Below are 22,102 nucleotides of genomic sequence, written 5' to 3'. Positions count from 1 at the left end.
AAGCATGCTACAAACGAAATGAAACACAGTAATCACCATGACAACACTTAGAAAATGTATCCCTTAATGCAAGAATTTTCATGCACTGGTATTCAAGTATAATCTGTTCAGGGATACTTGTGTTACACTGTTGGCTATTTTTTGCTTTAAGATGTTGGCTTGTGATCAAACAGAAAAACACAAAGATGAAACATATCAAATTAGAGAAAAAATGACGGAATCTGATTCTCTCATTAGGCAAAAAGACCATGATTGACAATAAAAATGCTTGTTTTAGGAAATGCAGTAGACAAAAAGAAAAACGCTCTAGGGGCTACAGTTTACTGCTGAAAGTTAGTGTGGGTTTTTTAAGCTTGGCAATGTGATAAGTTCTTCTCAGCAACAGCAGAAGAATGTTTTTAACAAGGATCCTCATTCAAAAGATGGGCACCTTTACGTGCTGACCTTCCGTCTGCCTGTTTGTGTGTCTAATATATACTCCGGTCTCCTGTAGACGTTTCAGATAGCATTGGCCTATCATCCAGCAACCCTAAAACGGTATAATCCTGGAATCTGTTACATTACTAACTCTTGAGATGGACGCTGGTTGGAATCGCATCAAAATCGTGTTGCTTTTTATAATTATTATTTCTAAGCCCTTCCATTATTAAAAATAAATCCATAGCTAAAATGTTTTTTATAGTTCCTGCCAGCTCCACACCCATCGCCACCTCCATATGAAACTCAGATTGTTTAAATAAGTTATGTTGTTATTTCTAACCTTTTTATCTTTTATTACTGTAAATATTTTTTGCAGTACTTAGAGTTTGGGGGAGTCAAAATATTTTCATTTGGCCTTAACGGCCTGGTTTTAACAAGCGCTTTATTATTGTTGGATGTCTTGAAACCTTGCTTCGCAGTCTTTGTAAGGGCTGCGATTTGTATTTCTCTTCAACAATAATACCCCAGAGTTTGAGAAAAGCACACATGCAAACCAAAGAAGGAGAAGCAACGGCTTTTCCGTCCACCATAGCCATCAGCTGTGTACCTTTTCTTTTTAATGGTGAGCTGTAAGCAGATGCTGTACGGCGCCTCTCACAGGAACATGCTTATCAGTTCAGTCATGGACTGAAAAAGGGAAAAATGTTATTGATGTGTAGCCAGTTGTGCAGCAGCACCACTCAAGAATAACAAATCCCAATCTGAGACTGGGAGTGGTCAAGTTAATTGCACCATAGAAGCCATCTGATTTGACGAACATGGTTTCTGGGGGAAAAAAGCCTTTTTTTCAATGAAACTGTATGAAGTTTTATCGTTTAGGTACGTGAATAACTGATGTTTTGACATTTAAAGTGTTGTTCTTTTCTTTCTTCATTGTGATCTAGGTGTGCAGTCTCTTTCATCGCAGCTCTGTGTTTTTCCATTAATCATGATGTTTATTCCTCGTTCTTGCGTTATGCAGTAACTAATAGTAATAGTCTATGAAATAGCCCCAAACATGAATAGACATAACTAACGAGCTGGCTTTTCTCTTAGCCAGTCATAAGAAGAAAAAAATAAACAGAAAGAGAAAAAAACAATATTACCTTTTATAAAAGGTGGGCTTTGATCCTTTAATCATTAATTGTAATCCCAGTAATACTGCTGCAAATCCAGAAATGTGCAGAGACCATGCATTCTAGTTACTCGAATCAAGAGAGCCTTTGGGATGTATTCATAATCTAGAAACATGCACCATTTCTAAAAGGAAACAAACAAGAAAATGTTACAAGAAAGAATAATGCAGTAAAACCATAGAAAAAGGAGACTGTTTTTATATTAACGTATAAACTGTACGATCACCAGAGGATGAGTGTGGGAAACTCAGGTCTGCAGAAGCACTCTCTGTTACTCTTTTTCAAACCCAGAACTTTCCAATTCGAAGGAATCTAAATTAACTGTTCAAATAACTTCCTTTTAAGCTGGTTCATTAAGAAGAGAAGAAAGCTCACCTTGTACAAACACTTACTCAACATCTGACAAGGGTTGCAATGAAACAAAACAAAACCCAATAAACAAATAAACAACCCAAACGATTAAGCATATAATTTTAACTTGAAACCACTGCAGTAAGACAACATTTCCCCCCCTAGAAATGAATCATAGAAACTGATGGCAAGTGGTTTCCATAAAACACTGTGCTTCTACTAATTGCACACAGCCTTTCAACATTAAGCAATAAAAAAGCATGAGCAGAGATGAGGCATATGTTGAATAGTGGATGCCTATCTTAATAAAGTACATTGTTTCTGGAAAGCAATATCCCATTCATTGCCAGTTGAAAGTAACTAATCTGTATGTTAAGAGCAAAAAACTCTAGCTTATCATGGATTAGGTTCAAAGAGGCAGACAGATAAAACGCAAAGCTCTGACGGTCTGCTGACAGAGCCCTGGCACTGAGCTCTGCACAGGGTACACAACAATGCTCTTTGTGCCTGTCTCATTTTCCAATGTAGTTGACTAACCCCTAGGGCACTGGATCGCATTTGTGTTTCTGCAGATGGTTCAGGAAAATATCCTGAATGGTTGCCCATGTCACAGTGATGTAATTTTAGTACAAAATCATTATTCTTAATTTTAAATCATTACTACCTGTCTGGTGAATGCTTAATCTCGTAAAATATAATTATACCCCTTTTATCTTTTTTATATGCTGTTGCAGATGGCTTGTTACGCAGTCAGTGTGCTGGCAATAACAATGCCACATTCCACCACCTGCATATATCAGTAGACTTGCTCCCTTGCCTAGATATAGAAAGAAAAGAGAGTTTACGGTAGAAGCTGATGGTTTCAACAATGCATCAGTCTTGTTCTGATCATAGTTGGGATTGATTGGAACTTTGTAGATTCAAAAATCTGCTTAACAACAGGTGTCTTTCTAAGTTGCCACAGTTTTTGAGGCTTTTAAAGAAACTAAGTCAACTAGAGAAAATGTTCGTCTCGTGCCTTCATCTGTACTGATTTAATGGGGTTTTATGGGGCCATCAGGTATTATACTCTGGGCTATTTTTCTTGAAGACAAATGGTTCATCTGACATCTACATATCTTGCCTTAACTCAGCATTTAGAGCTGAATGTTTAAAGTTAGGAATTGAGTTTTGTCTGATGGTTTTCATGGTTCCGTCTGTGCTTTATTCCTCTCCCAGATGAAAACGAATGCCGTGTCCCTGGAGTCTGTACGAATGGAAGGTGTATCAATCTGGAGGGCTCCTATAGGTGTAGCTGCAGCCAGGGATATGAAACATCTTCGGATGGCAAGAGCTGCAAAGGTAGTCTTTTTAAAAGCCCCTTACTCCTGCTTACATATGTTTTCTTCTATTTTTGTTAAGGGGTTTATGCAACACAACACACCATTTCATGGGCAGGTTGAATGAAACTCACCTACACTACATGATCAGATAACATTCAAAATCATTCTTGGAACTGAACCGAATGTCTATTGTGCATTGCATTTAATGCATTGCTGTGGTAGCAGTTATAATATGTAACACACACTTTACCAGCTTTTTATTTATTTTCTCTTGTGCTTTAGATATCAATGAGTGTGCCACACACAATGTATGCCCCAATGGACTGTGTACCAACACTGAAGGTTCCTACACATGTTCTAACTGTAGACCTGGTTACAGGATATCTTCAGATGGGGAGAGATGTGAAGGTAACTTTTCACCAATATTGTGATATATCACTGCAAGTGTAATAAAAAAGTAGCCAAGATGGAGAACAGTGTAAGCAGTATATTAGAAGTAAGGAGGGTTTGTGTATATTTAGGCTGTCTTTTTTTGGCATTACCCAGATATAAATGAGTGTGGCTCAACGAATGTGTGTCCAAATGGAGTCTGCACAAATACTGAGGGCTCTTTCACCTGCTCCAAGTGCAGGAATGGGTACAGACTTTCTGAGGACAAGCAGAGATGTGAAGGTAGGTCACCTTCTATATTTTCTGCTAGATCCTAGTCCAGGACTATGTACATCAGCATTATTGTCAAAAGGTCACCAAGTAGCACTATTTAGAATTCCCATTGCTTCGATCAAATGAATAGAGCCCACTTACCAGGGTATAGAGGTTCACTCTGTCTTGGGGCCCTTTTGAAAGCAAGAACGCTGTCACATTATACCATATGGGTAGGTTATCCTAGTGTAAATACATGTGTCAGGTTTTCAAGTCACCAGGTACCAGGGCTCAGATTGTTTGGTTCCCCCACTGTGCTGGTTTAACAGCCTTGCTACACCATGGGGTAGCACGGTCTTGCAATTTGTTGCACAGAATACTGCTCAAGGGGGATTAGTTAGACATTCCACTAGACTGAAGAAAAATGCTAAAAATTCCAGTAAAATGATTTGCGTGTTTGATAAGAAAGCAAACATGCACATGAACTTAGATTTTAACCCTGTGTTGTTTTCTTTTTTGTTGCATGTATTGAGTAAACTCCTCTGTGTCAAAGAAGGTCCCTGCCACAGGTCACATTGTTTTTCTGTGCCATGTTTCAGACATCAATGAGTGTGCGTCACCCAGCATGTGCCCCAGTGGATTGTGTGCCAACATGGAAGGTTCCTACTCCTGCACTGCTTGTCCTTCCGGGTACAGGGTATCTGCAGACAGGCAAAACTGCGAAGGTACACTCCCTGTGTTTAACCTTATATTAAAGTCTCATTAATTTACCAATTTCACTATTAAACCCAATTTTGAACTGGTGTGTTTGGAGCTTCTTTTCAATCTATCATTATTATTATTATTATTATTATTATTATTATTATTATTATTGCATTTCTTTACTATTTTGCGTGCTATAGATATCAATGAATGCTTATCCCCTGATGTGTGCCCCTCTGGAATCTGCATCAACACTGAAGGTTCTTTCTCCTGCACTAACTGCAGAGCTGGGTACAGGATAGCTGTAGATGGACGTAGATGTGAAGGTAACCTACTGAACCCAGATCAGTCTCCTAAGAACAATTGCAATCGCATATCATGCAAAATGCATGACTGATGTATTATTTTTTTATTTGCCCCAATATTTTTAGATATCGATGAGTGTGCTTTGCCTGACGTGTGCCCTAATGGGGTCTGTCGGAATAATGAGGGGTCGTACTCCTGTACGATCTGTGGGACTGGGTACAGGACAGCTGCAGACAGGAGTAGCTGTGAAGGTCAGCTAACAGTGTGCAATAAGCATCGTCTATTGAACTCAGTCAGACCTTAGATGTGTCATTTTAGTATTTTCAACGTTTCACCTAATATGTTTTTATTTTGTGTCTTTTTTTGTTTTTTTCTAGACATTGATGAGTGTGCATTGCCAGATGTTTGTCCCAATGGGCTTTGCAGGAATAATGAAGGATCCTTTTCTTGCACAAACTGTAGACCTGGTTTCAGGGTATCTGCAAATGGGCGTTCATGTGAAGGTAAGAGCAAACCCACAGAGTTATAGTTACGTTAAATCAATTACAAATGGGTCTGAGGATTAATACATATAACCTGGTCCCTGATTATCAGTGAGGTTTCAATGTTCCTACTGTTTTTGTTTTTTTCAGATATCGATGAGTGTGCTTTGCCAGAAGTGTGTCACAATGGGCACTGTGTGAACAATGAAGGTTCGTACTCCTGCACAACCTGTGGGACTGGGTACAAGATCACTGCTGATGGCTTCAGCTGTGAAGGTAATCTCTTTAATCCCACAAATGAACCAATGCAATCCCAATGAATTTGACATTACCACCTCCCCTTGCACTGTTCTTTCTATCCTCTGTGTGCGTCCATGTTCTGTTCAGTTTCATATGTTCTGGTTCTGTGACCATGTTCAGATAGACTCCCTCTCTTGGTGTTGAAGTTGGATTTGCCCCACGAAGTGCACAGGCTAGTGCAGAAGTGAGGAAGCAAATTGATTGCTTCCAGGCAGTATTAGTGACATATCCACAAAGACAACTGGAACTTGCCATCGAGTAAAACTGATGGAAACTATGCAGAAAACAAGTTTTAAAAAATCACTTCTGTAAAGTAATTGCCCTTTCATGATCCACCAGCTAAACATTGGAATTATCCATCATATTCCTAGCAGCTGTACGATTTCTAGCACTATTATAGTTTGTCTTTGTAAGCCAGCAAAGGGGGTCATAAAAATGGAATGAATGACATCCCTGTTTAGTTTTGTTTTGTAATTTATTTTTATTTATTTATTTATTTATTTATTTTTACTAAAGAACAATTATCCTGTTTGCCACCAAGCTGCCTTAGAATACTTTTTTTTTAAATCTTGGGTTGAGTCAGTCTAATCCTCCAAAACCAGTTGTTAGAAGTACCAGCCACTGCACCATTGAGTGGTAATGGTGAGCCAGAGTTAATTCATTTGACTTTTCTTGGAAGGACATGAATCAGTATGCACACACAGACAGAGGCTGTCTAAGCATTACCCAGGTTCAGAAGTACGGGATGATTTCTACAAATCCCCATATTTAAAACGCAATTTTTGCGACATATTATTATGGTCTCCCAAACCCAGCTGGTGACTTGGAGCCCCAGTTTATTTTCCACACAAGGGACATTCACAAAAACAATAAAACAAAATGCCATTGCAGTGGCTTACATTCCAGGAATGCAAATTTGAATTTTCATTTTGTCATCCACCATCTCCCACAGCTTCAGCTGTAGCCAATATGTGTGTTTTCTATACACAGATGTTAACGAGTGCTCATCTCCAGAGATCTGTCCCAGCAGAGTCTGCGTAAACACTGTGGGGTCCTTCTCCTGCATGGCCTGTGATAGTGGCTACACAGTGTCTGATGACAGAAGCAAGTGTGAAGGTAATGTGCTTCTGTACTGACTCCATCTTCCACGGAGTTCACGTTTGGAAGCGTCAGCGGCGATTGTATGTGTTGTAAATCTGTAAGCTTTACACTTTTTTTTTTTTTATCCAGTGCATATTCTGTCTCTATTGCAAAGTGCATACTGTATAAACAGCCTGCACACTACCCTGCCAAATAATTAAGAAAGCGTGTGTTACGATGCATTCAATCAACAAGTAACTCTAAACACATGTTCCTTGTCCTGGGTAGTTGGTGTTTCAGTAGTCTGTCGGTTCAGATGATTGCTCAAGCTAGTGCTTGGTGTTTGGTGGCCCTGCATTTGAAGTCTTTTCTGCTCTCTTTTAGATATAAATGAATGCGAGGATATCAGCCGCAGCTGTTTGGGTGGAGAATGCACAAACACTCCCGGATCCTTCATCTGCGCTTGTCGCCAAGGCTTCAAGCTCATCGGAGGAACCGTTTGCATTGGTAAGCAGTGTGATGAGACCAAACTGTACAAACAGACAGCATTGTTGCTGGTTACTGGTAAATCTGTGCACTGGTTTTGGTTCATGCACAACATCCACCTCTTTGATTCTAGATGTAAACGAGTGCCTGACTTTGGATATCTGTGGCTCCAATGGCGAGTGTATGAATAGCGAGGGCTCCTATTTCTGTGTCTGCTCTTCAGGGTACGCCACCACAGCTCATGGAGTTGGCTGTCAAGGTGAGTCTCCAGGGATCGGATGGAAGAGCTTTGAGGACTTTAAATGTCTGCAGTCTGGCTTTTTAATTTAGATTAACCCTAACCCTAACCTAAACCCCTAATCCTAACCCTAAGGTTCTTGTACCTGCTCTGTAGCGCACATATACAGAAACTGGAGAATTTTAGGTGCTGGCAGTACTGATGGCCGGTGTATGGTAGAGAGGGAACTGCTACTTCTAAAATAGTACCATATCTAGATGTATTTATTCAAGCATGTTTGCACTGTACATGCAGTGCATATGCAGGGTGTTTCTTCCAAACAGCCACTGCGTTGCCATGGTAAGATGGGGAAGTGAAGTTCATGCTTATGTTATTCTTTCTGCATGAGAAAGCCATGGCTTGGGGCAGATCAATAGCGTTGGCAATGACTGGTCATCATGGAGCTTGTGGAAGAGAAAGGCCAGCTAGAGAATTTTCAATGGATAAACAATAAAGGCACAATAACGTGCTTGAAACCATGTTCTAGAAATAACTATGTGGCTTTTGGCAGCATAGCCTGTGCTGGTTGGACAATGCAACACGCGGTAATCATTAAGGGAATGGCTGTTGAAAGTGACATTTCCAAGCAATCCGCTAAATCAAGACTGTAATGACTTTGTTTAGTGGACTTTGCACATTGAGGAAATTGAGTTTTTAAAAAAAAACAACCAGTTGCTGGAACAAGGCGATGTTACATCTCTCCTGAAGATCCAATACTAGGTCGGCCACTGCACCGTTTCTGTAAGCAACATGTTTTTAGATGGAGATTCTCCCATAAAATTTTTATTGCCTGTTAGAGGGGACTTGCTTACGACCTACCAACAATGAAAAGCCAGCTTTCAGTTGTCATCCCCTAATAACTGGTTAACAAGTGAATACCAGTGGAGTACTGTAACTGTGACATGAAGAAGCAGACTAACAGTTAATATTTACAGACCTTTACATACAGCAGGTATGCATTTACAAGTTTTTCTACACCGTGTCCTGTTCCAGGTGCTAAGTTACCCCTGGAGGGCACTGCTTGGCTACATTTTAAACACTGATTATTTTGTTCTCCCCAGGGGATTGGTGCCTAAAGTATGAGGTAACATCTAGGACTTCACATAACTGTATGTACCAAATTTTGGCTCCTTGCCACTGGAAATATTAGATTTTAATTATCCTATAAATCAACAGATTGGTATATTTTCATTCCTTCTGCTTCGCATGCAACATTCACCGGTATGGTGTGGACACAATAACAAAAATGAAAAGGGCTTTGCTTGCGGTCGACTGCCAGAAAGCGAGGCACAGACTTGCTTGTATTGTGGGATTTAATGAAATGAGGAGGCAAGTTAAACAGGTGTTGGTGGAGTCAGTGCAGTTCTGGGGCATGGCATGATCCTACAAGTGAGCTTTATTTTCACTGGCCTTGGTTGCTGATAGTAAAAACAAAGCAGATGGCACCTTAATGACAGGGTTGATGCATAACTGTGCAGTTCTGAAATGTAGCGAGGCCTTTCTCCACATTCCACTGTTGCTGTTGAGTCAGTCCTGTCTCTTTCTTTATTCTACTTGCCATTCTTCTATTTACTTCTTCTATCATCGTCTATTTACTGTTTGCACCACTCTCAAGTACAGGTCATGTCTCATGAGCGTGCCTCGCTGACCGCTGCTTTACCTGATTAATATCAGAAATTCATTCCAGTTTTGTTTGCACAGTGTTTTTCAGAATAACTTATCTACACATGGGATCTGTGCCTAATTTATTCAACAGTACGTTGTTTGCTGTTGTTTTTTCTTTCTGGTTTCCAAGTTACACCCTGGATAGATAGATTAGAATTACAACAATTTCCTATTTCCTAATTAAGTTTGCAGTTATTGGATAATAAGGAAAGAAAAACAAAGATACTCTGAGCTAATAATAATAATAATAATAATAATAATAATAATAATAATAATAATAAATAGAAACAGATTGACAAGCCTTAATATTTAAAAAGCTGACAGTTCTTTCTACCTTCCAGTTTAGGCCAGAAATAAAATAGCTGAAGTTACGAAATACTAAAAGAAACTCAAATTCAAGTCTTTCTCAATTCCCTCAGTGTTGAAATGAGTTTAGATTAACATGCTTATATCACTCCACCCACAGGGTCCCCATCACCCAGTGAAATATATATATGAATATAAATGAATTTCCATGAAGACACTGAGAAAGACTTGTAGTCATTGAATGGATCACTATTGAGTGTCAGAACAGTTATGGATGGTGGAAGTCAAAGTTCTCTGCAGCTGATTCCTGTTGGAAATCCCATCAATGGTCAGAACGCCGTTCTTTTGAAGTTCAGACAACTGTTAAACAAGTCTTGAGCATGAAGTGCTTTCCTGGGAAGGTTCTTACTGTCTTTGTAGATGACCCCAGAATGGATTCTGAAAGACAAGCTTCAATTATGTTGAAGTACTTCAGTGACGATATGGCCTCATGAATAATGGAAGTTTTCCTTGCACTGTCTTTCCAGATGTTGATGAGTGCAGAGAGGGGAGCGTGTGTTCCAGAGGGCAGTGTTTGAACTCTGATGGGTCCTATCAGTGCCTCTGTGAAGCCGGATTTGAATATTCGCAGGAAACCAGAGACTGCGAAGGTAGGAACAAGCAATTGTTTTTCTTCAAAATAAATGAAAAAAAGCAATCAGGTCATTTATAAAACCTTTACATTTAAATCCTGTAACCTTTTTTGATAAAAAGAAGAATGACCAATGTGCTTTGCATGAGTGTGTCAGTCTGTTACAATTGTGTGCCACGGGATCAAGCTACAACAAGAAGGATATCTAAGTGCTAATAGTTCTGTACAAAATCTAAATTTAGAATTATTAGCTTATAGCAGAGTTTCTTATAGCTTGATAATGTGACATGGAGGAAGCAATTTGAAGCTGTACAGATGTGATAAGAATGTAATAAGCTTCTGGAAGAGATAAAAAAAAAATAGGTCTAAGTGTTTCTCTTTACTATTCGGCAGGGAAAGCCAGCAAAAATACTTGAATCCAAAAGACAACATCAATGACCCTGTCCTTCCATCCTTGTTTCTTTTTAGAAGTTATTCATTTGCTTTAAAAATACTTTCCTTCAAGTGTTGTTAATTGCTCTCCTCAGATAAGGACGAGTGTAAAGAGTATGGAAGCAGTGTCTGTGGCAGCTGGCACTGTGAGAACACACTGGGCTCATACCGCTGCTTCAAGGGCTGCCAGCCTGGGTTCAACACTGGACCAGATGGAGAGTGTGGTGAGTGTTGGGATTAGCTTTGTCTTTCTGCATTCAGCTGTCTCATTTTGCAATCAGTTCTGGGTTTTTAAAAAGTAAAATATCAACAAATGGCAAATTATACCCACATCAAAAGACATTAAACTACAGAGTTCAAACCTGGGGTTCAGATAAAAGGGAATCTATACAGCATCCATCCCCGAGAGACGTAGTTTTCTGAGACAAGGGTAACCTTGGTGCTCTAGGTTCATTCCCTGAACCTGGTAAAAGAAGCATACAGTAGTGTACAAGTAAACACATTTAGTGGATTTTTCAAGACCCACCTTGGATTTATGCCTGACCACTGGTTGGGTCCAGTGCCAGTGCTTCCATCTCTTAACGTGGTACTGTTTGATCTGTGCATGTGCATGTTGGTTCAGATTTGAGTTTATATTTTAGATAGATAATATAATTGCAACATTCAATCATCAAGTAGTGCCAAAAAAAAAAAAACAAAAACAGATATTATTCTGGACAGACCATAAGTATAAAATGTAAATAAATAAACCCTCGCCATCAAAAAGACTTGAATGCTTGAGTTAATAGGATGCCAGCCTTTAACCAGTGGAACAAAGTATTACTGACAGCAGCAAAGCCGAGACATGCTGTCAAGGTGTAATGAAAGAGAACACCGATTTTGTCTTTATCCAAGAATGACAATGCTTGCCTCCTGATAACAAAAACAGGTGTGAATATTGGCACACACACACTCACACAAAAAAACAACTTGGTGGATAGCATTTTAGCATTTAGTAAACACACATAATTGCTTTGCCGTTGCTGTGCTAAGAACGATGTCTTCATATTTACAATGTTATGTATGTTTTTCTCCGGACGGATTGAGACAGCCCTTAAACGTGTCCCGGGATGAATTTTACTGACTGTGCCCTGCAGGGGAAAGACTTGTAACTTGTGGTTCACCTGTCTGTTTAAACTCTTAACCTATGTTGGTGTTATAGAAAAATGCAACATATAGATAATCTGGGTCTGCTTCCTAGAGCAAATTGTTTTAGAAAAGCAGCCCGACGCTTTTTTCAGCTGCTTTCTCTTGAAATAACGTGCCTCTTTAAAAATAAACAGGGTGTGTACAGGGCTTCAAAATGTCCATGCAGGAATTATGGAATGATTAACTGATGTGAAGTATGACTTTACAAAACAGTAAATAAACTAAAGCATGGAAACAGGGATCTAACTACTAGCAGAGAATAGCAATGGGGACAGACTTGTTGACTCATTTAAAATACCACTTCAGGCGTTTCTAATTTAAGTTGGTTGATTTGATCATGCAATTCAACTTGATCCAAAATCACATGGCCATGGTTTGCATTGTTAGGGAGCCAGAGCCAATCTTCAATACTGTAGTGGGTTTTTTTTGTGTTTTTGGTTTGGACAGTGGGGTATCATTTTATGCCCTCTTTAAAAGTCCAGTAGCTACAGGACAGCTGTTCTTGAATCCTCTCACTGTATGACCTGAAGCAAGTCATTCTGCTTCCTTGCACATTTGGTTCCAGTGAGATGTGGATTTTGACACAAGCTATACCCGGTGAGCAATCTAGAAGAGTAGTTCTTTCCTGAAGTTTGGGTTAGAGTTTAGGGATAGGGTTAACCCTAACCCTGAACCATACCACTTTATAGTTAACACCATCTGTTAAACTTCTGCCAGGGTTTATTATATTATACTGTAAATATGGACCCTGCATTCCACTCTATTTGCAGGTTTAGTTTCCCACCCTGCTAGATAGTTCTGGTAAGATGAATACAGTGCATACAAATTCAAAGGGTTTCTTTCCCACCATTCTTGGATCTCAGCATTGCGGTTCATCCTGCAGAGATGCATCACTTAGTTTGTGTGGTCTTCTTCTCTATACTCTTTTACATATCATCACAATGCGCATGCCCAACGATTTCACTTAACTTGAGGGAAAGTGCATATTGTACAAGTGCACACGACAAGGGCTGTGTTTGTTTAGAAAAAGTTGATGAGAGGTCTTGGACACTGATACAGACTTCGCCTTGAAACAATTACCAAATAGGGTTACGGTTTCATTAGCACGGTTGTGTATCTTATGATTCAGCGTTGAAAGTTATGGATGAAAGTGTTTCAGTATATGTCCAAAATGTGAAATCTGCTGTAATATGCATATGCTGTCGAAGATAAAACAGCTGAATCTGGCTCGAGTTCAGAGATACAGTTTTATGCATACAATTACTTGAAGAGCTGGTGTTTGGCTTCATGAATAAATGCAGTTTTGTTTGAAAATGTTGTCAGCTCTGCCTGCCATAAACCTAGATATTTCTAAAAGACCTTCCAGAAGTGCCTAGTCTAATTAAGGACTGCTGTGTTGCAGTTCAGTAAACTCTCCTCACTGCTGTGTGTGATCCATTTCCCATTTGGCCTGTTATCTGCACAGCAATACAATGCAAAGGTTTGTTCCCTCAGGCCAAGAACTTACAGTAAGTGTGAAAGCTACAGCAATGCTGTACATTCTGATGGAAAACTTGCACATGCTTGTGTCACGTCTTTGCCTACCTTTTAGTAATAGTCCAATTAAAAACATTAAGCCGGGTGCAAGATTTTTTTTGTTTTTTTGTTTGTTTTTTTTATTACTGTCTGGAAAGCCTGACTAAATCCCCATGAGATTAACTGCCTGACACAGATTCTGATTTTAACAGCCCATATTCTCCCAGTGTAAGCAGTAAACCCATTAAGATTCGTCTCTGGGTCTATGAATGCTGCTCAGCTATAAAACCTACTTTTTCATCCAGCTGGTAACAATTATTATGTAACAGAATTGCTCCTAAATTAGGTGTCTAATGCTGGTCTTAACCTTTTAACTACTAAGCCCTTGTGAACAACTGTTCATTAGTCTGAATTATCATTAACAGGAAAACAACTCCCTTCCATATATTCTTATGGCATTTTGTAATTATTTTCTGTTTTTCAGAGTTCTGCTGTTAAAGCTTTATTGTTTGCTGTTGAAGTCTAAGCATCAAAAAACATGTCCAGTTGAATCCATCTGGGTGTTGGGTAAACCGTTAGGTTTTTCTCTTTCGTTTCAGACATTGATGAGTGCATTAATGAGACCATCTGTGGCAGCCACGGTTTCTGTGAGAACACGGATGGCTCGTACACGTGCCTCTGTGACAGGGGCTTCGAAAACCCACCTGGGACTCCAGGATGTGTTGGTAAGTCAGATGTTTCCTGCAGCTAAATATCTTGTATATTTATTGATATTTATAATGTGCAACAAATCCCTCCTCCTGTCACACAACTGAGTCTTTTTATAAAACCCCCACTTGACAAAACTGAGACATAGACCAACACAAACTCAGTCACGTTAACATCTCGAGCAGTAAAGAAAGAAGGTCTCCCAGCCTACCATGGCCATTTCATTAAAATGGCAATAAAAAAATAAAAACTGGACAGGTTTCTGTCAGTTATTGATGCATGATTGAATAACCTTGCTTCAACAGCAACCAAACACAAAACAACAGCACAGGTTTCCAGTTCTTGTATTGCCCAATGGAAAGGTTCCAGTTGTAAAGAGACAACCCTTTCAGGGCCAGGATATGCGATACAGAGATTGAGTTTATTGTTCTGACAGAAGAGGACAGAGAGAGAGAGTGTGTGTTTTGAGTGCTGTGATGACAGGCCCTGATCTGGCCGGCCTGGCGGTGATCCTCCTGTGTTTTTGTTACCAGACATCAATGAGTGTGAGGTGATCACAGCGGTGTGCGGGACTGCTTTCTGTGAGAACGTGGAGGGCACCTTCCTGTGTATCTGCTCCGGCGATGATGAGGAATTCGACCCAGAGACCAGCCAATGCCGGAGCAGGGCGCTGATTGGTAGGGACTCTTACTCTGTAGCCTTCAAGATCATCTCATGGGTTTATAACAGGACGGCTGGTTAAAGGGTTGTTCATCTGACACAGCACCCAGCAGCTGTCCTTGATTTCTCAAAATTGCTTTTAATTCCACAAGATTGAGCTCGTTGTTACTGGTATACTTACCCAGTCCCCAAACAAATTAATATATTAAAGGTAATCTCTTTTCAAATCTTAACTTCTAACCCACATGAAAAGGAATTCAAGGTATACAGAAGTCCTGCCAAAAAATATAATTCCCTTATATATATATATATATATATATATATATATATATATATATATACACACACACACACACACACACACACACACACACACACACTATATGAGTCTTGGCAGTACTTGGTGTACAGCAATATGTTTCACATGGACAATGCCTATGCTGACTTCTATGAATGTAAATATTTGAATGAAATGCAGTTTTGACCATATTTTAAATGACTGACTTCTCTGGTTCCTGCTAATTGACAGAATGTTTTCAAATTGTGTGCTTTTCAGAATTGCATAACATTTGTTTCTTATCTCGTATAATGTTATTAAAATCAAAAAGCATTTCCTCTTAGTTTTCTCTACCTCATTTCTTTTTTTTTTTGTGGTAGTTTCACATTTGATATATAAAAGACAATTCCTAGAACAATAGTTTTTAGAATCCTGGTCTTATTGCAGTGATTTCCATGTGTCTATACCCCTCACCAAGTGTTCCCAGAACTGTTCAACTATTTGATTGTTGCACAACTGGTGTAGACGGTGAACATCTTCCAAAACTCCCAGGAATGAGAAACCCTGCCCCCTTGTGGTCAATTTGAATGACATATGCATCAAATGTAGACATAATTTGACCAACATCTTGAGTCAGAATCTTGGATGGACCTGTAAAATATCAGTATATCATAACATCTGAAGTATTACTATGTCAAAAACATTAGGCTTTCTACGGTAAATACTGTACTGTATTTTTAGTGCTGTTTTGCGTCCTTACTTAAACCATACAAGCCTATCCTGATAATGCCAGTACAGGTTCAGTACCGTCTGCTACCCAGTGACCAAACTGGAATACTCATTGTAACTTTTTCAGGATATGGGAGCGTAGTGGACACACCAGTGGTGGCTGCCTCTAGCGGAGAGAGGAAGGAGTGTTATTACAACCTGGACGATGCCAATTTCTGCGAGAACGTGCTGTCCCGGAACACCACCAAGCAGGAGTGCTGCTGTACTGTGGGCTCCGGCTGGGGGGACGACTGTGAGATCCACCCCTGCCCAATCACTGGGGGAGGTAGGGATGCAAGGAGGGGGCTGCTTCGTTTTACATTATGATACCTTATAAGATCAAATTTTTTTTTTTTTTTTTTTACAGAATTAAGATTTGAGGAAAGTAGACGTTCATTAAAGGAAAATGTGAGATTTTTTTATTTTTTTACTTCCAGATGAATACAATGAGCTCTGCCCACAAGGGAATGGATTCTTATCAATGGAAGGCACGTCCTTTGGCTTTGGGCAACTGATCTATAAAGGTAAATTATCGCTGTGTGCTGTATCACCAAAAGGACATGAAACACCATGTTTATTATGTGCAAAGATCAAGCGGCAAAATTGATTTGAAATGTGTTTGAAAATATCACCAACGTCTAAGATTAGTATACGCATACTGGCATTTTGTTGGCTTTTTCAAGTTTATTTAAAAAAAAATAGAACATAAACTTGCTGCAGCAGCAGTTCTTTTAATACACATGGATAATGTGATGTATAGGGGGAAAAAAACAGAATTTCCTATTTTTTACGAGTGTAATAAAAGCAAGGCTTCCAAACCCTAATAAGCACCTATAATTAAGCACAAGTGCACACCACAGAATGCACATCTTTTTCTAATATAAAACTGGCAGGTCCTTACATACATGCAAGGTGTTGTGCACACTACAACAACTCAGGGTTTGCAGATTTGAACACGCCACCAACAGCAGGTCATGTTTGTTATATTGATGGGGCCTCTCAATTTGAATGAACAGGCATTCACTGATAGATGCAGGGCGGTCTTTTAATTGGATTGGAATTGACACCAGCTCATTATGTTCAATAAACATTTGCTGCCATTAATCAATTTAAATCCAAGCCCATTTTTTTTTTTTTGTTCACTCAAGCCACTGTTTATCAGCTCTTGGCACACATAATAATGAGTCTATGAACACACTAAAGAGCCATGTGCATTAATAATATAGCAGCAATCCCTCAATTTAAGGGCAGTGCAGGTTGTTTTTTTTTTGGTTCTGCTAACTTTTCATTCTGATTCCAGATGCGGATGAATGTGTAATGTTTGGTTCCGAAATCTGTAAAAACGGTCTCTGTGCAAATATCGAGCCTGGCTACTCCTGTTACTGCCGAGTGGGATACTATTATGATACCATCCGCCTGGAATGTGTTGGTAAGGCAGACCGTCTCCCTTTCCACTATTCCATGTGGAGATTGATTTAAACCTACATGCACCATACCACATCACCTCCTTACTTCATCATTGTACCCACACGTAATCAAAATCCACTTACTATATAACATTTGAGTACTATATTATTATTATTATTATTTTATTATTAATGAGTCAGATGCTTTTACCTAAAGCGACTTACAGAGACTAGGGTGTGCACTAGAGTCAGGACCTCAGTTTTACGTCTCATCCGAAGGACAGAGCACAAGGAGGTTAAGTGACTTGCTCAGTGTCACACAGAGTGAGTCAGTGGCTGAGCCTGGATTTGAACCAGGAACGTCCTGATATGAAGCACTTTCCTTTAACCACTGGATCACTGAACCTCCATAGCCTGCCTGCCTTTGTTACATATAGGAATACAGGGCACAGGCCGTTCTTTAGTGTAGGGTGTATTCAAGTCTCTCTCCCAAGTGTTGCACAGCACCAGCGAGTTGCCTGTTCAGTATCTGAAGTGCCCCTGTTCCCCTCTCGAATCAGATCACAACGAGTGTCAGGAGGAGGATACCTGTGTGGATGGAGAGTGTGTGAACACGCCCGGGTCCTTTAATTGTTTCTGCAGCCCTCCACTTGTCCTGGATGTAACACGCAGACGCTGCATCAACGCAAACTTCACATCAGGTAAATCAGGACGGGAACCTCCGGGCACCAGTTATTATTATACTGAGCATCAAAGGAAACGCATCACTTATATTTGGATAAAATTCACTAGATGTGAAATTTACTAGATGAAAATCTCTGTTTTAGCGCAGGTACAGTGACTTTTTATTGTGACATCACAAAAGTGCTGCAAATTGATCTGTCAATCTTGTGCAGGTGTTGTGACTCTTGGTCTCCCAGTTGGTGGCCTGTCATTGACAGAGTGTGTCTGGTTAACCAGTCTCGCCAGGTTTGAAATTACTGGCTGTGAGCACCCAAGACGGCGAGCCACAGTACGCTGCCCTAGTCCAGCCAACATGCCGATTGCACGAAGGCGCTGCTCTCTTGACAGACATGGCATATTGTTTTTTTTTTCTATGATTTTTTTTTTATTGTTTTTATTCAAGCTTGCAATTCAACAGCTGAAATCACTCCATATTCCGTGTCCAATCAACTGCATCACTAATTAGGTGATTAAGTGCATATGCTTCAGTCATAATCACTCAAGCGTGTCATGGTCAAGGATGAATGATAAATAAATGTGTTATAGTAGTGATAAGTTTCTTTTGATGCTCTGTATATATTGATATTCAATCAAATCAAACTTCAATACATACAGTAAGATACACCAATAATGCAAGGAGTGAAACGTTTAGGCTAGTACCTTGATTTATTTTGCCTTAGAAACCCTGTTGTTTTTGTTCTGTTTTTAAAGTTCTGGATTATAACGAAATCTAACTCTTAACTCTCTCAGACGATCTGGATAGTGAGGAAGACATCCACTTGGATATCTGCTGGGAGGAGGTGTCTAGCGAGTACATGTGCTCGAGACCCCTTACAAGCAGACGGACCACCTACACAGAGTGCTGCTGTCTCTATGGTGTAGCCTGGAGCAATGACTGTGCCTTTTGCCCAATGAGGAGCTCAGGTAACACACTCTTGTAATCATCGCACAGGTATGATCAACTAAAAATAACTTTGATAAGATACTGTACCTGAGCAACTACCTGCCAAGCCGAGGACCACTTAAGACGCCTCCATGTTATGAGTGCTGCGGTACCAAGTCCACCCTATATCTGATTCAAACGGAATGCTAAACGAAGGCTTGCTGCAGACGTTCTATATAAATACACTGTTGTCCCCATATTGTATTGTGTGGCATACATCTTAATATAACAACATGGAATCTAATTACATTTAATATTCTTGCCTAATTTCAGCGGATTATGCAGCGCTGTGTAACCTTCCAAGGACAGATGGCCTGGGGGCAGATGGTCTCAGAGACAGACCAGGCTACGAATATGGACCAGATGGACCTTTATATGGGCCAGGCTATTTGGATCTTGGAAATAGCCCTTATTACAACAACCCGGGACCAGAGTATGGACCCCAGGACCCTGTCCCTTTGACCCCTTTTAGGAACCCCAGCAATGAATATGAGTTCAGAGGGTCCCCGCCTCTTCGAACAAATCAACCGCAAGATTTCCAGCCTCAGTTTGTAAACCCTTATGCTGGTAAGCAAGCCGTCATCAGCGTCTTTTAAGAACATAGTGACAGATCTGAATACAGACGCCCTCTACCTCTTGTTATGTGTAATTGCTGTGTGAGCTGTTTCGCTTTTCATGTTCATTCGACCTATAAATGCTTTACTTTTGAAAAATAGAAAATCAACTGATTGCTTGCCAACAGAGAGAAAATGAAACTCGAAATGCATCCTCGTTTTGTTTTGTTTTCTTGCAGACAGGTTCGATGGGTTTGAAGGATTGCAGGCTGAGGAATGTGGGATTTTGAATGGCTGTGAGAATGGCCGCTGTGTGAGAGTGCGGGAGGGTTACACCTGCGACTGCTTTGATGGCTTTGAGCTTGATTTAAACAAAATGCTCTGCATTGGTAAGTCATTATTTTCATCACAGCAAAAACCGAATCTCTTCATTAACCTACATCTGGTCTTAACACCTTGATGAGATGACAGCACTGTGTTTGAACTCTAGTAGCATTGTCGGAATAATTACCACAGTCAAGAAAAAAGGAGAATGAGCGAATTTCTGTCAACTGGCATTGTCACACTATTTTGAAGTGACAATTTAGTGTAGTTTCAGTTTAACAACAGAAAGTTGAACTAGAAAATTAAAGACATTGATGGAAACCATGAAGGGCAGTTTCATACAATATACATAAAAAAATATATAAGCAATGATGCATGGCATTAACTCAGGATATTGATGAAACATGCAATGTAACATCACTCACTAGTACTGTTAACCAGTAGTATTTCTGCCTAGATACCTGTTTTTGTTTTGTTTTTAGACTGCTACATTGGAAGTCCTGTGCATTTACTGTTACGGCAGTTCTTTAAGAGTATGCCTCTTATTGAATTAAGTTTCTTCCTCCATTTTTTGCAGATATAAATGAATGTAAAGACATTAGCGAACAAAACTCCCTGTGCAAAAATGGCAGGTGCGTGAACACGGAGGGATCGTATAAATGTGTGTGCTTGCCAGGATTCCTGGCATCGCCGCAGCCGGATCACTGCATTCCCGAAGAGCCTAAAGCCCACAGCATGGAGGCGGAGCAGTGAAACAGGAAGGGGAGGAGTCCAGCCCTCATTTACACAGAATCCCACTGGAAACCCACAGGGCCTGGCTGTAAATTACGGGGGAGAAAAAACATAGCAAAGAAGAACTTGGGTGGACTCAAGATCTGAAGTGAATGTATTGCATGGGATTTCTAACTTTGTTGCCTTTTAAAGGGATTTAATAAAACAGGACTCTTTAATGGTTCCAAGCAAAACCACATTCATATTAAAAGGTTTATTTTCAATCTGTACACCACTACTAATCATGGGCCCGGGCATAATGTACATTCAAGCTTAGACTAATATCCAAAATAGTACTTGTTAGGATGTTAGGATGTTTTCTCTTCTTTTTTTATAATTTATTTTTTTAGAGTTTACAGCAGTTTTTAAAAAGAAAATAAATATTGCTAAATTATATGATGTAAAAAAAAAATGTAACTCCACCTTCTAATAAAGCTTTGATCTGTTTTGGATTTGGATCCAAAGGGTACAAATGGATCTGTTAACACATCATGTTTTATTTAAGTTTTGCAAAACTTGTATCCGCTTAACACTGTAACACTTGTTAACCTTTTAATAGCCGGGTGCACTCTTATTTTGGAGCAGTATTCTTCTAAAAATAAGCAGCGGGTGTTGACGATAAATCAAGAGCTCAAGACGTTTACGATTAGTAAACACTCAGATCCCGTCTATGCACATTCCTATAGGGGCTAGTGAGAAAGGTCTGGATGCTGTGTACAGATTATGTACTATGTATTTAATTTTGTTTTTATATTTTAACATAGGCATATAGTGTATTAACATTGTTCAGTTAAAATAAGCGACCTGTATTGCCAAATACTTTTTAATACCAATGCCTTCGCTTTGTATTTCTGTGCGAAGTTGCTTTTAACAGATCTGTAATGAAATGTGCCTTACACTGTACCATACAAAGTGTATATATCCTGCCCTGTGGAGCAGACATTAGTACTGGTTATTATAGAATGGCAGCACCTTATTTCTAAATTCATCATGTAAGTGCCAAGCAGCTATTACTATTACCCAAGGACTGGGTGAACAAACACAATGCTCATGTATACAGTTTGTGCAGATGGAAATATTATTAATAATAATATTATGACCCATTTTTCCAAGAAAGACCCTCCTACATATCCTGGCTTTTCTGGTCAGTCTAACGACCTGAAGGATCTCAACTTTTTTTCTTTTTCTTTTTTTTTTTTTTTTATTTGGGGACTAAAACAGCTCATCTTGTCCGAGTATTCTGCACTATAAAAGGTCTATTGAGAAGGTTCTGCCAGTCTTTGCAAGTACCAGTTATCTATTTATGTTACAGGTAAAAGATGTTCTTTTCCTAATGCCCAAAGCCTGCATTGTGTGTAAAAGAAACTCCTCATGCAATAGCTGCTACAAGAAAGGTCTGTCAAACGCAGACACTGATGCAGATTTAGAGTGATCGTTTCCAGTGTTTAGTAGATTACAGTAGTAGACTAAAGACTTTGTTACAAGATAAGAAAGCAACAAATACTCATTTTTGTGTATATATAATGTGTACTACTCAATAACTCATGTTAAGTAGGACTGAATAGATATTGGGCTATTTCCACTGTTGGAAGCTGTGATCTGATATTGCTTTATACGTTCCTTCATATACCTCTAACCGTAGTCCCTTTCAGTAAAGAAAATAAAGATTCAGTTTTCGAGACTGTTTT

General features: G+C 39.5%; 1 protein-coding gene across 3 annotated transcripts in view; it reads left to right on the top strand.

The window, feature by feature from the left end:
- Window positions 1-22,093, top strand: part of LOC121323906 (latent-transforming growth factor beta-binding protein 2-like) — a 93,974-nt gene extending 71,881 nt beyond the window's left edge. For all 3 annotated transcript variants that reach the window (XM_041265233.1, XM_041265234.1, XM_041265232.1), the window contains 23 exons: window positions 3,165-3,287; window positions 3,551-3,676; window positions 3,815-3,940; window positions 4,510-4,635; window positions 4,813-4,938; window positions 5,044-5,169; window positions 5,296-5,421; window positions 5,551-5,676; window positions 6,691-6,816; window positions 7,165-7,287; window positions 7,400-7,525; window positions 10,042-10,164; window positions 10,673-10,801; window positions 13,880-14,005; window positions 14,522-14,665; window positions 15,782-15,979; window positions 16,131-16,217; window positions 16,994-17,122; window positions 17,660-17,800; window positions 18,573-18,746; window positions 19,039-19,332; window positions 19,559-19,708; window positions 20,221-22,093. In XM_041265233.1, coding sequence (XP_041121167.1) covers window positions 3,165-3,287; window positions 3,551-3,676; window positions 3,815-3,940; window positions 4,510-4,635; window positions 4,813-4,938; window positions 5,044-5,169; window positions 5,296-5,421; window positions 5,551-5,676; window positions 6,691-6,816; window positions 7,165-7,287; window positions 7,400-7,525; window positions 10,042-10,164; window positions 10,673-10,801; window positions 13,880-14,005; window positions 14,522-14,665; window positions 15,782-15,979; window positions 16,131-16,217; window positions 16,994-17,122; window positions 17,660-17,800; window positions 18,573-18,746; window positions 19,039-19,332; window positions 19,559-19,708; window positions 20,221-20,396 — 3,251 coding nt within the window. In that variant the 3' untranslated portion in view covers window positions 20,397-22,093. The remainder of the gene's footprint in view (window positions 1-3,164; window positions 3,288-3,550; window positions 3,677-3,814; window positions 3,941-4,509; window positions 4,636-4,812; window positions 4,939-5,043; window positions 5,170-5,295; window positions 5,422-5,550; window positions 5,677-6,690; window positions 6,817-7,164; window positions 7,288-7,399; window positions 7,526-10,041; window positions 10,165-10,672; window positions 10,802-13,879; window positions 14,006-14,521; window positions 14,666-15,781; window positions 15,980-16,130; window positions 16,218-16,993; window positions 17,123-17,659; window positions 17,801-18,572; window positions 18,747-19,038; window positions 19,333-19,558; window positions 19,709-20,220) is intronic.
- Window positions 22,094-22,102: the final 9 nt, after the last annotated feature.

Source organism: Polyodon spathula, chromosome 12, assembly GCF_017654505.1.
Source record: "Polyodon spathula isolate WHYD16114869_AA chromosome 12, ASM1765450v1, whole genome shotgun sequence".
In the NCBI taxonomy this organism is placed as follows: Eukaryota; Metazoa; Chordata; class Actinopteri; order Acipenseriformes; family Polyodontidae; genus Polyodon; species Polyodon spathula.
This window is presented reverse-complemented; position numbering and strand designations above follow the sequence as displayed.